General features: G+C 39.4%; 1 protein-coding gene across 5 annotated transcripts in view; it reads right to left on the minus strand.

The window, feature by feature from the left end:
- The window catches only part of DNM3 (dynamin 3), a 165515-nt gene that overhangs the window by 142528 nt on the left and 5963 nt on the right, over positions 1–17024 (minus strand). For all 5 annotated transcript variants that reach the window (XM_065743845.1, XM_065743828.1, XM_065743855.1 and 2 more), the window contains exons 2-6: positions 13130–13203; positions 4653–4802; positions 2986–3189; positions 2643–2741; positions 1586–1746 (exon numbers count right to left, since the gene is read on the minus strand). In XM_065743845.1, coding sequence (XP_065599917.1) covers positions 1586–1746; positions 2643–2741; positions 2986–3189; positions 4653–4802; positions 13130–13203 — 688 coding nt within the window. The remainder of the gene's footprint in view (positions 1–1585; positions 1747–2642; positions 2742–2985; positions 3190–4652; positions 4803–13129; positions 13204–17024) is intronic.

Consider the following 17024-nt stretch of genomic DNA (forward strand, 5'->3'; position numbering starts at 1 on the left):
CATGTAATATTCTACACACAGTAACAGCAACAGAGCACCAACAGTTAATACTGACACAGATAAACTAAAAAAAAAGTTACTAGTGTATAAAGTCACAACAAATAGGACAGTTTAAAGAAATAGGAAACTCAGTTGCTTCAATCTCAAAACTAAGACATACGGTATTAATCTTTCAATATACATAAAGAGTCAAAACATCCTAAACACAGGCAAACCTGTAGGATGCAGGCAAGTTCTTGCATCCTGTTGAAGAATGTTTTTCTAAGGCACAAAAAAATAGCATTAGCATTCTTTTTGAACAAGTCCAGAGTATACCTTCACCTGGTTGTAAAGATACACAGCTGCACAGTCAGCGCAGCAAGAAATTAAACAGGCCAACCACGCAGTTTACTTATCTTAGCCAATAAGTCCTGTGCTGTTTCCAGCAGCTATCCAAAATGGACAAAGCCAAGCTGACCTTGGCTCTGTCTGTTCCAAGCCTATAGCAGCAATTTAACAATGGACTAGAGAAAATACTCAATAGGGAAGCACAGAACTGCTAGTAAAAGCTATAAACTGCATTATTACCAGGTAAAATAAAAACAACAGAAAGTTCTGCACTCATCTAAGTAAGAAAGAATTCATCCTGAGCATGAAAAGCAGTAGGGAGCAGATATAAAAGCACCCTGATGTTGGAAGATGTTAGGACCCCAGAGCTCCAAGATCACTTACAATTGTCACCTTTGTTTTCCATTTCTTGCAACTACACTTCCAGTTTTATAGATCAAGTGCATACAATTTTGCTTTGCTGGAGCAAGAGTTTTCGCAAGGAATGTCAAGCCCTCCCAAGGCAGCAGAGAACATCTTGTACTCTTTAATGATCAAAACCAGCTCGCTTCTACACAGTGTCCCTCAGAGTTACTCAGTTCCCCAACACCGTGCACAGGCCAGCTCAAAAGAAGGCTGTAGGTTACAACTATGTGCTGCTGTGCACAGCCCCAGAGAAAAAAATAAGTCAGTTAAATGGCTCTGTACTCCCCAGCATCTTCACAAGGATCGTAGGGGGTACATCCACATTATTTTACTGCATCTGTAATTAATATTACAGCTTAAACTGCAATAAGATAATACAGACAGTGCTAAGAGGAGCTATTCTAGATCTTCACAAATTAAGTGCAATAAAATATTACAGAATTACCAAATTTGGAAGACTACACGATCAAAGAGTACCATTACTAGCTTGTCTGGATGCATATGGTACCAGTCTGAGTGATTTTTTTTAGTAAAAAATAAGAAATAAAATAATAATTTCTTGGAAGAAAATCAAGATCGAACATTACAGAAATGTCCATCGTTGATAACATATAATTAGCAATCTTAATTATCGTAGGTTTATGCATACTGACAAGTGACTACAAATTAGGTCCTCTATTTCCCACAGTACATTTATAAGTGCTATTTTTAATATGCAACTTTGCTCATTACAGTGTAAAAATTAGAAGGCAGAAAAGAATAAATACGGTTCACTGACCAATGTTCATTTTAGTGAAAATTTTATATTGATTCTCTAAAAGCTGTCTCTCAACACAAAGTATTTGGGTTTTACCTGGTTTAGAACTTTCTGAAGATATGGTGTTCCCATCCGATCTGCCATGTGCCTGTATGCTGGGTGGGAAAGAAAGAATTTCCTTTCTGCTAGGAGAGCTGCCTTTATGTCTTTCTTCCCATCTATGTCCTTCTGGCTTCTGTTCACAACACCAATATAACCTGAAACAATCCCAAACCAACGGGCAGGTTAACGCAGCTATTCTCTGCACAACTAGATTCATAATTAAATTGAACTACAGCGGCTCAATTCAAGCAAAAAAAATTCCAATTCAGGTGTTTCAGGCATCATTTACAAGTACTGTAAAGCACTTAATGTCCAATTTGTTCATCCTGTTTATGCAAAATAGATGTACTTCCTTTTATGTTACTAACTCAAATGTACAAGTACCGAAACTTTAGTGTACTCCAAAGGAGACACTTCAAATAAACACAAAACTAAACTAACAAAAATAAACAACAGAAAGAAGACCCAACAAGTCCGGATAAGTAAATGATACAGCATTAACAAAACATGGGGAAAATGAGAAATTTCTTCATGTCTGTTGGAGGAATACATTCAAAATTGTTTCCTTGCTCATATACGGTAATGAGATGGTGGTCTCATAAGCAAAGTATAACTAGAAACAAAACTATTGATATTGGTAACAGTGATTGTGACTGTAACAGTAGCTGTTGGAGCAATCCAATAGAAATCTTCCACAAAAGGTCAAAACCAGGTTAACAGCAAGATTACAAAAGCTATGGTGCTGGCTTCTGTCACACACAAAGAAAAAAAGATTCTTTTGTTGCAACGGACAGCAACTTGACACAGAAAAGAAAATGGGCTAATAAATTATACTGACATTTTTCGTTTCCTCAAGAATATATGTATTTTCCAGGTCCAAAAATAAATTACTTAAGGGATATTTTTAGCTCACCCCTCTTCTATGTTTGAAGAAGGAATATAATAAAAGCTAGGAACTTGTCAAGTCCAGAATAACTCTTCATTCATCTCCAGAACTCTCCAACACTGCCATTACCAAAACCAAAGAAGAGAGGCAATTGAACATTCTTACCTCTACGAAGAGGGAGCAGTTTATTTTCTAGAACATCTCTTGCATCTGTTCCTTCATCCATCAGATCCAATTTTGTGATCACACCAATGGTTCTAAGACCTAATCAGGTCAGAGATGGGAAAAAAACAACAGTGAAAAATCTTTTATATTCAGGAAAAAACAATTATGTCCTACAGTTCCAGAGTAATTATTAAAAGTGTATCATCTCAAGGATTTATCACACAACAAACAGCCACAATTGCAAGGGTATGACTAGAAATGAAGAGGTCGTCATTAGCAGAGCTGAAATGTATTCCTCAAATTTGTTTAATGAGGCTCAGTGTCTGAGTTCAATCACACTTACCTTGAGGGTCTACTTCTTTAGCTAACTTCAGAGCATCTGAGTTGGCCAGATCAGTATTAGCTGGAGTCACGGCCAATATCAAACAGTTTTCTCTTGAGATGAACTGCATTATCATGTCTCTTATCTGTTGCTCAATATCTGGAGGCTGATCCCCTACCGGCACTTTTGTGATTCCCGGCAAGTCAATAAGAGTCAAGCTTAGTACTGTATAGAAAACACAGAATCCCAACAGTGGTTAGCATGCCAGACACATCTAGAGAGAGCTATATGTCTATGGCTGCAGACAGATTTTAGTCACACAAAATCCTACACAACATTTACATGCATATAAAAGCAATTATCAGTGGATCAAATAAAATGCCTGACAGTATACTTGCTATAATAGTTGCTTCCCTACTGGTCCTCCATTTGGATTTAAGAGTACTATTTTATATTTTAAACATTACAACTAATATAGGCGAGTGATACCTATATTGAATATCACTGAAGGCTCCTAGGCAAATGAATAAGGCTTTCTGAGCAATTTCCATCAGCTATAGCACAGTTAACAGGCCATTCATATTTCATACTTCAAACCAATCCTTAGACCACCCAGAAGCATCAGCTTGTTCATCTAGTACTGTAACAGAATATCCTTTAGACAAATGAGAAAATTAAGATTCCTAGAAAGAAAACAGCTGGAAATACATTTAGTGTCTGTCCAATACAGTTAGCAGTTGCTACACTAAAGAGCTGATCCATAAAACAAATTAAGAAATTATAATTTTCTTAAGAAATTAAGAAATTAGGCAGAAAATTTTTACGTTCTCCTGGAGTCAGCGTGTTCAGGAAGCATGCTGTGAGGCAGAACACTCAGCTCAGTTGCTCTCCTGTTTGCTATGCCACATCTGCATAGCAGCAACAGACTCATTGGCGTAAGTTTAGAGCCAAGGCCACTCACGGTATATCAAAGGGAGGTTCAGCCTCTCTTTAATTACCTCTCCTCTTATTTTAATTCTTACATCCTTTGATTCAAAATCGAAGCATCAGACGAGGTGGTTAGATAAATGCCTCAGCCAAACACACCACTTTCCCCTACATTCGGGATGAATTCAATGCAAAACATCTCCTCTAGACTGCCTTCATTAAATTGAGCAGATGGCAACCAGAGAACCTAACTTTGATCTATACTGGGGGTCTATAACAGAATGCAGCTTCAAACATCCCTGTTGTCTAAGTATGTTCTTAGTGACAAGGAATATTATACACCCAGTAGGGGAAAGAGACATAATGGCTTTCTAGACCAATGATCTGGGAAATCCATGTCGGTGGAAGTAAGAAGGGTTTCACCACTACATCTCCTATGTGTCTTCACCAATGAGTTTACTGGTGAGCTCCTAATAGTATAAATGCTGGAGGAGGGATTGGCTTCTCCCTGATGTAGAGTGGGAACATTTTAAAATCATGAGAATGTTAAATGGGATAGAGTCCATGTTCTACCCAACTCTAGAAGCAGACTCTTCACAGAAGAGTGGTTTCGTAATGCAGCAGAAGCTGAATATTCTTACAGAGGTATATCCCGCTAAAGACTACTAATCAATTAGCAAGAACACATGAAAAAAAAGAGCTAAACAGCACTCAGCAACATCGTACATCACAGGAACACGCAGTAGAATGATTTCACTTACCATGTGGAGAATATATTCTTAAATTAATAGGAATTGAAGAAATCCCTTTGTTCATTCCTGTTATTCTATCTGTTTCTACTTCAATTTCCTGACGAACTTCATCAAAATCAGTGAACTTCCTTCCTTTGCAGTGTAGAAATTCAGCATACTCTGTGAAAAATATCAATAGCATCTCTGTATCTCACAAGTGCATAACAGACTGCTACTTTCAAGCCCTTTGAATACTTCAGATGAGCATACACAAAAGCACATCATCATGTATACCAGGAAAACATTACATATGAGCACATGCAGTAAATATGATGGCAAAGATGGCAGTTTGTTAAAAGTCAGGTTGACTGAATGTGATATACTGCTTTTATCATTAGTATTTCATCTCTTGAAACAACATGAAAATTTCAGATAAATATCATATATATTAACAGAATAAAGAACAGGTTTGAACTCATCTTCTGACTCTTCATCCAGTTATTTTTGCTTGTAATACTTTCCTTCATTTTAGTGATGTAAGTCAAGTTCCATATCACGAAAGATGATTAGCATTTGTTTTCAAAAATGAACAGGCCATGTTTCGTATGATCTTAACATGGGAGTTCTCTATATTTTTACAAGTTTGTAATGAAAATAAAAGCGCTTAAAACACTTGATGTTTTCATCAACTTCTCATAGCCCAAAACCAAACCATGCTTAAAAAGTTTGTAAAAGCTTTTATAGATGTAGCTGTGATTTCACTGAAGTGGCAGAACACCATTTTTTCCTGAGTCTTCACTCATCACACAGCTCATCCTCTTACCCCAGAAGGGCATCAACCAGGAATCACCTTGCTATCAGGGATCAACTCTAACATGACACTAGGTCCTTGCTTTGACACTTGAGTCTAAATTCTGCTTCTATTTACTGTATTCCTCAGGACTTCCTGCCCTTGTGGTGTAGAGCCAAAGGCACATCGCAGGGTTTAAAAGTGGAGTTTCATCCTTCAAAAGAGGACAAACATCAGAAGTCTGCAAAAGGGAAACCCAACCTTGCTGAGACAAAACTAATAGATCTCATCATAAAAATAAGAGAGCACCTAAGAAAAACAGTCATCTTACTTTTTGCAACTTAAGAACTCCAGAGTATCGGATATTATTTTCCATATCTAGCAGCAAAAAGACAATCAATGGCTTTTTTGTATGTTTAATATTCAACTATTTATTAAAAAACAAAAACCATAACAGGGAATATTTAAATATTACAAAGTGAAAGAGAAGATTGTTTACAAGATTAAACACCTTTGCTAATCCAGCACGTTTAAGAACTCACACTTGTAACATCTGTTATCGCAAAGATGGGAAATAGGTACCTACTGAAAACATGAGCTGACAAGTGGTTCCTATTTCACCCGAGTGCTCCTTGGATAAAACAAACTGTGTTCCTCTTATCTACAGTTTTTAATTTGGTGGTTCATTGTATTTTCTCAGCAAAAGATTTCAAACAGAAACTTTGTGCCAAGTTACAGTCAGTCGGCTGACTGAGCTCATACTCAAGGAAGCTTTCCCTTTGTTCCACGTAACATTTAATAAGAGGAAAAAGTCCCAATCTGAAACAGCTTCGTGGTGATTCAAGTGAAGAAAAGCCGACTACCTTTTAGCCACGTTAATATTTACCTCTTTCTCATTTTCAGGGACACCTGCAGTCCCTCTAGTTCTGAAGGAAGAGGCTTTACAACTGCGCATAACCTGTGGTGCCACACACAGCCTACAGAATAACAATCCAAATGAACAAGCAGTGCTTTGTTTGGGCTCACTCAGCCCCTTGCCTGTCCTTGGCAGTGACGCCCTCAGCCAGCCTGGATGAACACACGCTTTAATGCAACCCTCACTTTTCAACCATCACGCACAGAGGAACACATTAACACTTAACTTCTTGTGGGAACAGAGTTGGACAGAAGGCATGATCTTGTATCACCATCATCTTTGCATGTATCGTACCTTTCTAATAAACAGTATCATTTAAAGCAGTTTGGATAACATGGATTGAAAAAGCTAGCATCACATAGCTCTCTATGACATCCAGCTAGAAGTGTTGTGATAGATTATTTCTATTCAACTCTGGTTCATCTGGACAAATCATGTAAATAAGTGTTATGGGATAACATTTTTCAAAAGGCTTCTTGTTTTTCCTGTATCTTACCTACCCATAGTTTCCTGAGTTCATCCAGCACAGCGATGTGTCGTTACAAACGACAAACTCTCAGACCACTCATTCAGTGTGCTGAGCTCTTTCACAAGCCAACTAAAGAAAGCCAAGCTAGTATGCCATGTGAAAAGATAAGGAACAGGACTTCAAAATGCATTACAGATTTTTGGAAAACATCCCCAGTGTCCATCAGTCTGAACCCACAACCCTCAGGGTCTGAAAAAGCCCCAGAACGTTACCCTACCAGAGCAACCTGCTGCTAGATGTCAGGGACTGGCCAGAATGAGACCTAAATTCAGTTCCTCCACATCTGATTTCAGCAAGAATTATTCCATGGTATCCAGTCTAGTGTGCTCAGGGGAGTTACCACTCCAACTTGGAGTTTAAAAAAAAAAAGACACATTAAATCAGAGGTTTATAGCAAACATCTGAAATACATCTTGTATAGGGGGAATACCTACTGAGGCTTCACTTTCTGTCTTCCAAATCCTGTAGGGAGAAAACCACACTCAAGCAACTGTATTTTTGCTAGCTTCAGCTAAGCATTCCACCTGCCTCAGAGCACTTTCCAAAAGAGGGATTTAAAAGCACAAAAACAGACTTCATGAATCCATCCTTTTACTTCAATTATGGATCAGCTTTTTCTGAACAAAGTAAATACAATTGATCTGCTTAGACTTAAACAAATCATTCAATATTTTTTAATAGGAGAGTGATAGAGGCAGTATCAAAAACCCTTGTTGTCTTACCCAATCTATAATTCATAATTGATCTTAATTCTCCACTGCTCTAGCTTTGTTGACACAACAAAGATAAAATTCAGGTCTCCCACAGATAACCTTCAAACAGCAAGTCTAACAAGAAGTACAAGTGTTTTCTGAAGCAGTGTTCCTCTCAATGCATAGAATGATGAGAATATCATAGCCAAAGAGTTTAAAAAACACTGCACTGAAATTGAATTGAAAAATGCAAGTACAAATTGAAAGCATAGACCCAACCAGCATAAAATAGTTGGTCATGCACTTAGGAACCAAATGAATTGTTTAATTATAATGGTAAACACTCATAGGGGGAAGAAAAGTAACATACTTTTCACTGAAATAGTCTGGTGCATCCTTGACAGTTTTGCTTCTAAGACACGAAACAAAAGAGATATCTTTTGTTCTTTCAACCCTCTTCCAGAGTTCATGCTGTCTATGCAGCTCACTGTTTTTAAGACTGTATTTCTGTTAATGTACCTTGTAAAGTATTCTGTGTTTTACAAGAGTGTGACATCAGTGCTTTGTGCGCTGTCAGTGAACAAACGTGAACGCCACTGCTGATCTGCTCGGGTTACCCCAGACACACACAGCAGCAAGAAAGATAGAGGAGCACCTGCAGCCATGCACAAACAGTGCTATCCTTCTCTAAGCTTATTAGCCATGTTTGGGTGTCAAGTCTTTCACTGCCCCATTCCTGCTGATGGAGTTTGTAAGATCACCTGAGTTAACTGAATTAAGCAGCCTACGTTCTTTTAACAATTTTTTCATTTTCTCTTACGGATGTTTTTTGCCACCAGATGGCAATAAAAGATGGATATGCTTAAGGAGTGAAGCCTTGTAACACATGATACTTGCATTAAAGCTCAGCAACTTCAATAGAAAGGAACATCTGCAAGACTTCAGGAAAAAAACCATCACATTATTGAACCTTACGGTGATTTACTTACCACTTGATGTTTTCTAATTGGCAGAACTGAAACAAATGTGGGCACTGTACATGTGGAGCGTTCATCTAAAATTGTCCAGCTCAGTAACACTCCTCAACATCTGTTACTCTGCCACATTTTTAGCAGAGAAATCAAAGAACTAACCATGAAGCAAATTCGAAACTCCTAATAAAATAATTATCAAAATGAGGAAAACAACCCTCCTAGTGCCACAGTATTTTAACATCTAAATAGCCAATTCATATAATGAGCAAAGCATTTGCAATAGCTTCCCCCATAGCCAGAGGTCTTTTTGCTGTAGTTACCATCTAAAATGCATAGTACCTAAACCTGAGCAATCTAGATAATTACTTCACTGTCACAAGCAGGAAAAAGCATATCAAGAACAGATTGCCTAAGGTCATAGGGATGCTGTAATAAAATTAAAGAACAAAACAAAATAAAACCATTTTAAGAGGGTTTAAGTCGTTACTATCCCAAAGCTTACTCAGCAGCACTGTTTAAAAGCACCAGTTTACAAAATAGGTTTTAATGCATAAATGAAGGCACACCAAGTGAATGGAAGAAAACCCCAAACTGTCCTTGAAGGAACGCTGATAACACAGGACAAACTGCTATAAGTCAGCATGCTTACCAGGAAAGTTGGCAGACAGAAGATTAAGAGTTGAAAGTAAGGTACCTGATACAGACTTCAGTTATGCTTCTCCAAGACTGCTGAACACTAATGCAGCCCTTAAAACTCCTGTCCCCCGCTCGCACCAACACTTATATCCTAAAGATACACAAAGAGCACGACTACAGGAATCTGTAGCTGCATCCCTCCTCCTGAAAAGGAATCACGAGTAAGGGAGGATGAGAGCAGCACTTCACTCATTGGTAGCTGCTGAAACACCACGACTGTTCAGCATTTAAAACAAATGAGGTTCCTGTATCTTACGAAGTCAAACGCTTGAAGAACCAGCATATCTTTTGTCCAGTTTGGATATCAGACTCCTACGAAGTCAACTGCCCTCACATCCAACTTCTCACTTAGAACAGAGATGGAGTCGTTCCTACAAACATCACCTGAATGCCTCAGCTCATTTATCACAACTGTCCTGCTTGCCCTGCAAAACCCAAAGGTCACCAGCAGAGTAGCTGCCAGCTAAAAGCACCACATCTGTCCCTTCTAAGAACTCACTGAAGTGGGTCCTCCCCTGTGGGACTATCATCTCCTACATTCTGTACTCTGAGTTCCTTCAAAGCCCAGCAACAAAGCACCCAAGAGCAAGGCTCCTGGTTGACCTGACACTGGATATTCCCAATGCTGCAGAACTGCCCAAGGTTGATGCAGTGACCACACAACACTGAGCTGCATCTGAATCATTCTGCAGCTCGATGTAAGATGGGAGCTCTCTCAGTTGCGATTTCTGTGTGGCAAACAAAGCTGCCTTACCAGAATTTGTTTATTACAGAACAATGACTTCATGCTATTTGGCACAAATTCAGCAAAACCTCATATACGCCTTCTTCAACAGCAGAGAAACAATTGGTTTAAAAATATGAGATGAAAACTAAGCATGCAGTACTGTGATCCTTCCTTCAGGGCTGCTGATGAACAGCTCTAGGACAAGCAATGAGTACCAACCTCTGACTACCAGAAGAGAGCCACCTCAGAGATTCAAATATTTACAGGATGGAGATTTTTTTTTCTTCTCCTGTAGCTGGTACAGTGGTTTATTGAATGCAGACCACATTTACTATTTCATTTGAAATGCAGATGGGCTGTTCTTGGGTCAAGAAGACCCAAGTAGTACAGACAGGGACAAAAAAAGAGTCCTTTGAAGGACTGTACATTCATTTTTAACATTACACTACGACTTACTCCATGCTACCATGTACTTCTCACATTATCAGACATAACTACTGATGGCTGTCTTGTCAGCTATAATAATTAAAACCTCTCCATCTCCAAGATTTCAGCAGAGTACAGTGTTTACATGGATATGGATGTGCAAATGGCACAAAGCCACATGTAACAAGAAAAAAAGTCACTGTGATTAGAGGAAGTCAACAGATCACTGCAAAATAGACTTCACCATTCACATAGAAATGTTTAAAAAGACATAGACAAAACTCCTAAAAGAACGTCTCATAAGAGATACATTTCTTCATACTGAATTATCTCACATTACCACTTGCATATTCTCATTTTCAAGGCACAAAGACACCAGCTCTTTACCCAGACATTGCTCCAACCCAGATGTTGGAGATCTCTGGTAATGTCTCACAGCCAAACCCTGCTGTAGCCTTCCATGACACCTCCAAGTCCAACAATGAGCAAGCAACTCTTACTCAAGTGCACACAAATGCCACGGCTGCCAGCCTTTAACCCTTAGTGCCACAACTCAAAGCCAAAGGAAGCCTTAACCTCATCCATCAATACAATTCATCTTTCAAAAAGATCCTCAGACGGTTCAAAACATTTCTAAAATACCTTGCAGTCAACTCTGCATACTTATGTGTTACAGCATATATAGCAAGCACTCCATTCCCCCCCTCCCCAGAGCACTCCAAGATTAAGAATAGCTATTTTTAAAAGAGTTGAGAAAGGTTCCAGGATTAGAAATCATTTAGTAGCAAGAACCTGATAACGTCCTCTAACTACTTTCTGTAACATCTTAGATCACAATTATGAACTTGATAAAAATCAGTCCAGCCTATGTTTCCTGTGAGAGAACACTGTGCTTCTCTAAGCAGTTTTCTTTATTTTTCTCTTTTAAAATTAGTTCTGAAAGATTAAAGTCTCCAAATACCTTTATCTTCTAAAATTCACCCCCAAAAACAGATAACGAAACACAGTTTAAAGGCAGTAACAAAATAATCAAAGCCTGAATTTTCAAAGGTGCCGGTATCTAATCCCAAACAAGAAGTACACAGCATTTCCCAATGGGATAAACATGTCCTAGCATCTAGGAAATTATATATTGGGCAGGAGCACATTTCTTGAATATTTTTTGTTGGTTTTAAGCTACAATGGAAAAACTACTTCCCAGCAGAACAGGCATCCAGACAAAGCTGTAGAGGCCTACCTAAAGCTGGCAGCATTACACGAATATACTAATGAGGAAAATACCAGGAAGAGAGAAAAATCCTTTCACTGACCTTAACCAAAGAGAAAACGATGGTTTTACAAAACAAAGCAATACAGATCAGGCAGGGGTAAGTTTAGGATGGATGTCAAGGAAAAAGTATGTAGGCATCTTGGAGTATAAGGGTTTGCTTCCTATTTCTTACATCCCCCCAGTTCAGTCATTTTGTTAGGAATGCCAGCATAGAGCTCAATTCTTTCCTACCTTCTTCTCTTACACGATGCTGGGAAAATGACACCAAGATTTTCCACAGTTGGCCCTTATTCACGTGCTTCAACATTTTTATCAGGGCTCTAAAGCCAGACATGCAGATTTGACAAGTGTTTGTACTTCTAAACAAACTTGATTTTTTAATATGTATAAAACACATAATTATATATTACATAGTTAAAATCCCTGAGATTTATGCTGGGCATACAAAAATACTAGATTCTACAATCTTTCCTTTCTCTTTCATAGCATAAAACTACAGCAAACTTAATAGATGCTCTGAAAACATGAATGTGCTTTACAGGCAGTAATCCAGAGAAAAATTTAGAGCCCAAGCAGACTGAAGCCTGCTGAATGACAGAGGGACATTTTAGAGGAAAAAATGCACCCAAAAACTAAATTACATCTCACACACAGAGACTGACTCAAGTTCTACAGGCAATTTGAATTTCGTTTCTTCCTCAGCTTCAGTGCTTCACAATACAAAGAGAATTTCGTCTTATATGCTGTTTTAGATGTAATTTCTTTACACTAATTTAAGATGTCAACAGAAAACTAGTGATTTTGTCACGTTGTTTTAGAATGAAAAAAAAGAGTGAAAAACAGGAAACAGCTTTTAAACATGCCAGAGAACTTGACAGCAGACAACACATCACTTGGAAGAGTACCAAGTGGTGAATTCTGATGAAAGGCCTCAATATCTCACGTAGCTCAGTGCTATACACATATGCAGTATTTTCATTTTTGACCAGACAAACATACAAGAGCCTCGTTCTCACAAAGTCTGCCTTCTGCTCTACTTAGTGCAGTGAGTCCAACCTAAAAAGACAAGTCATGAAAACAAGCTGTGCAAAACCAAATCCATGTGCACCAGAGCAAGAGCTGACGACAGAAGTACCTTAATTTTGGTGTGTTAACTAGTATAACTGCAAAGCTCATTAAGAAATGCAAAATCAAAACTAATTTCTAAAACAATTTGCATGTAACAATTCTTCTCTCCTCTAACACGAGTTTAATCTTGGATCAAATTGACTATGTTCTCTAGGATTTAGATTGCATTATTTTACCAGACAGGACAATACGCTTAAATGGTCTGAGCATACGGTTTTAAAGCAGTTGGCCCTTGTTCCAAGCAGTGCAGTTGCACCTTCCTTTTCATTGCTTAATTTTCCTGGATTTTTTCTTTCCTCCTGTTGAAGTACACAACAGCACTTTGTCCAGACACTGAACTTAAAAGAAAGAGAGGTTACCTGTTTTGGCAGTGACAAGCTGCAACACCAATGGTCGTCTTGTTACAATTCCAGAACCTCGTGGAAGAAAATCCCTGGAAACATTAATAAAAAAGAAGTTACAACCCAGAAAGGACTGTCCTGTAACATAAGATACTGAACTAATCAGGAACCTCTGATCTGAAAAGAAAATGGAGTTGGTGGGGACAGGTCTTCCTCAAACTGTATTATGAATTTGGGCTGTTAATTTTTATTCGAGATAGCAATAGGCCAACAGACAAATATGTAGTAAGCATTAATTGCCAATTCTCTTTCCTTATGATCATCATATCTAACACTTTAAAATCCACAATGCATACAAAGAGAACCTGAAGCCATGCCCACATTTACTGGTATCTCTAAATAAATGTGTCCCCATCCTATACTCCACTTGAAGATACAAAGAGAATGCAGACGTTATGAATACACACACTCTTTAAAGCAAAGACAATGCAAAAAGCAACACATACACTAATTTGTATCTGCTGTGATGTTTTGCAACACTTGAGATGGCAAAAGGATCAAAAAACTTGCTTAAAAGAGATGTCAAAGGTTTCCAGAAGGTCTATTGTAACTTCTTTAGCTACTGAGAGATGCCTGTCTCACAGCAAAGTGCCAGCCACTGACACATTCTCCTGGGGAAGTTGAGAACATTTTAAGAAAAACACCAACCAAGAAGATAATTTCATACTTCAACTCTTTAATCTTTCCTCATTAAGAAGCTGAAAGCAATTGCTATTCAGGAAAACTGACCAACCAAAGCAAACTGGGGCTGCCTGTAACACCATACAGAGGCCCTCAAATCCTTATTCCAAGAGTCAAAGGTTAAAAAGACTTATCAATTTTCAAACTAAGCACATCCAGAGATAAACACTGCATTCACACAATTCCTAGTTGTACAACACCAACCTTCCCTCAGCAGTAATATTAAAAAGAACCATAAGCCAGCAACCTTCCCAACATTCTCTTTCCACGTCCACAATAGGCTGCATTTGATAACCCTAACAGTAACAAGAGACAGCATTTGGTAACCCTCCCTGATGTGGAAAAGCTCATGGTCTGTTCAAGCAAGCAGGAGCAGAGAGCTGATGAGTGGCTGAGTTCCTGCTTGGTGGGGAGTGCATAAACAAAAGCCCTCCTTTCAGAAATAAACGCAATTCTTCAGACAGATGAGGAAATGGAAGTTGAACCATATCTCTTGCTTTTTTTAGGAAAAGCAATACAGTCCTACCACACAACTCCAGCAATAAGAGAGTCACATCAAATACTGTAATGCTGCTCCTGCAGAAATCCTGCTTTGAAACCTACAGGACAGGATGCAGGTGCTTCCCCCTCCCCATGACTTAGAAAGCAATGTCTACAAGGCTTTTTAGCAGCACAGAAGAAGAAAACCAACCAGCGATGTATTAGGAATGGCCCCAAACCCTCACTTTCCTCCAAAACATCGACCAAAATACAATGCTTCTCGAAAGCAAAAAAGAGGTAGGAAATACAACAGGACCCAAGACAGCTGAGTCACAAAGGTTCCCTCAGAGCAACGGATGATGCTCCTTAACACCCTGTTGTGCACCTAACACTGAAGCAGAGGGCAGTTTGCAGGGAGCTGCTTTTCTCCGCCTTCAGCTCGCTGCCTACAGATCTGCTTAGTGGGAGAATTCTTGGCAGAACAATCCCATCACAGGTGAAGCCACTGTAAAGAAATCCATCTAGGAAATAAAAGATGTGTCTGAGAATGTGTGGGTGAAGGAAGGGAGAGAACAGGGAGCTGCTGTGGGGAGAGCCAGTGGGCACCGCTGTGCACAGATGCAAGAATGGATAAAAATGACAAGGAGCAGGAAACAAGAACAAAAGCTGGGAACAAAAGCTATTTCCTTTAGAAGGCAGGCATCCTACCACAAGCATCAAGCTACTTTCATACCTCTGTTGGCACTGTTTTCAGCAAAAGCTCCTCTGCTGGCAGCAGACACGCCAGCTCAGCAGCACTGCTCTGACGTGACACTTTGCAGACAGGCAGCACAGTACTGTGCTCACCCAAAACAACTAAGATGCAAGCAACCGAGCTTTAAGAACATCACTCCAGTAACTCAGCAGCCTTAGGACACACTCATCTGATGGAATGGCGTTAAATATTTTTAAGAGCAAACTATTTCTACGGTCAGTAGTTTTCACCCTAATGACTCGTCCTGCTGCACAACAGCTGCACTGTCTTCAGCGTCTACTGCTGCTCATTTCCAATATCAGAGAACAGGACAAGCTTTACTAACACTTTAATGAACAAAGGTAACAGATATTAATTTGAATTAGGCTTGCTAAAAGACAGGTCAAAAACTGGTGTCACAGGATGCAACACCTGTCACTAAATGGCCACGTCAATACGTTATTAGGTCACAATAACAACACTCAGGGGTCTGATCTTTCCTACAGTAGTTCACTTTTGAGTAAAAACCAAGTTCACATCTCTGCATGTCTCTCTGTCTGCTCAAGGAGCAAATGAGCTGAAACTGGACGATTCACTAATGGGAAGGATTGCACACGAGAGATAGGAACAGCCTTCTATGTTTCCAGAAAGAGCTGAAGCCACAGCAAAATGCTGCAAAGCAAACCAGGTGGCAGTTTTTCAGTGAGGTTGTCTAGTTACAAACAAGACTACAGCTCACCAAGAAAAACATATCAACACGCAAACCAAAGATACTGTACATTACAGGGGGCTTTCTAGAAGAGAGAACAGCTCTCCGGCACACTAGCAGCAGTTTAAAGGAAAAAAAAGGCAAGAAAGCCCCCAGGTTGTGCACAAAAGGTGAAGAACGATGATGCATCACCACTTCACACTTGGCTGTCACTTCAAAAAAATAACTTCAGTCCATTCTGCTCTGACAGTGCAGTGCTGTGCAATGTCCTTCACTTCAACAAGTTATGTGGTCAGCACCGTACGGGGTAAGTGCTGAGCTGACACTGATAGCAATACAGTAAATTCTTATAAGTAAGTTCATAAGTTATAAGTTTTATAAGTTATAAAACACCAGGGATATTCAGGAAACCATTTAGACCAAACCTAGTTAATTTATAAGTAAAGAACTCTTAATGCTAAAAGTGCCCACCCAAAGACCTGCGCTGGACATCACTGTATTTATTCTTGCCCAGTGGCTCTAGAAGCACAGCTCCCCTGCCCTTCAAACAGCGCAACAAACAGCCCAGGGGAACATTTCAAGAAGCTGCAAGGCAGTACCTGTGTTGTGCTTCGGCATTCTGAACCACAAACCATTCTTATTTAGTAACCAGGCAGCATACATTGCTCCTACCTCACACTGGTATTTGGCTAGATGTGTTCCTCCTCATTAACTCAAAGCACAGAGACCAGTTCTTCTTATCAGCAACCACTTGATCCCTCACCTCCTCTCATTAGTTACCAAATAGTAAATGCTCTTCTGTTTTGGCCCATCTGTCAATCAAGGGAATCTCCCACAGCGTCCTTCCATGATGCAAAATCTCAGCTTAACTTAATGGGGCTTAGGTAATGATGTACAAAATAATGAATCCTCCCTGTTGAAGATCAATGACACCTACCTACCAGGCAAGCTGAATGCATTAAGAGGCTGTGGATACTTAATGACCTTGGCTACGATAGCTCTTAAAGATTAATACCAGTCCTTCCAGGGATTTTGTGTAAATCACACAGCACAGATGCTACCATCTCTACCAACACACTTCAGCATTTAGTTAGGGATCTCCTAAGTACATCTGTAGTAGGCATTCTCTCAAGGTAAGGCCTCCTTCAGCCGAGAGATCAATTGAATTGCTGTATCGAGATGCACTTCAATACGCTGCAGCCCACGCAGCTGGGCACGTCCTCATGAGTCAGAGTCCCCAGACACACTGG

Source organism: Cyrtonyx montezumae, unplaced genomic scaffold, assembly GCF_038088225.1.
Source record: "Cyrtonyx montezumae isolate F1298 unplaced genomic scaffold, pur_monq_1.0 scaffold_1, whole genome shotgun sequence".
In the NCBI taxonomy this organism is placed as follows: domain Eukaryota; kingdom Metazoa; phylum Chordata; class Aves; order Galliformes; family Odontophoridae; genus Cyrtonyx; species Cyrtonyx montezumae.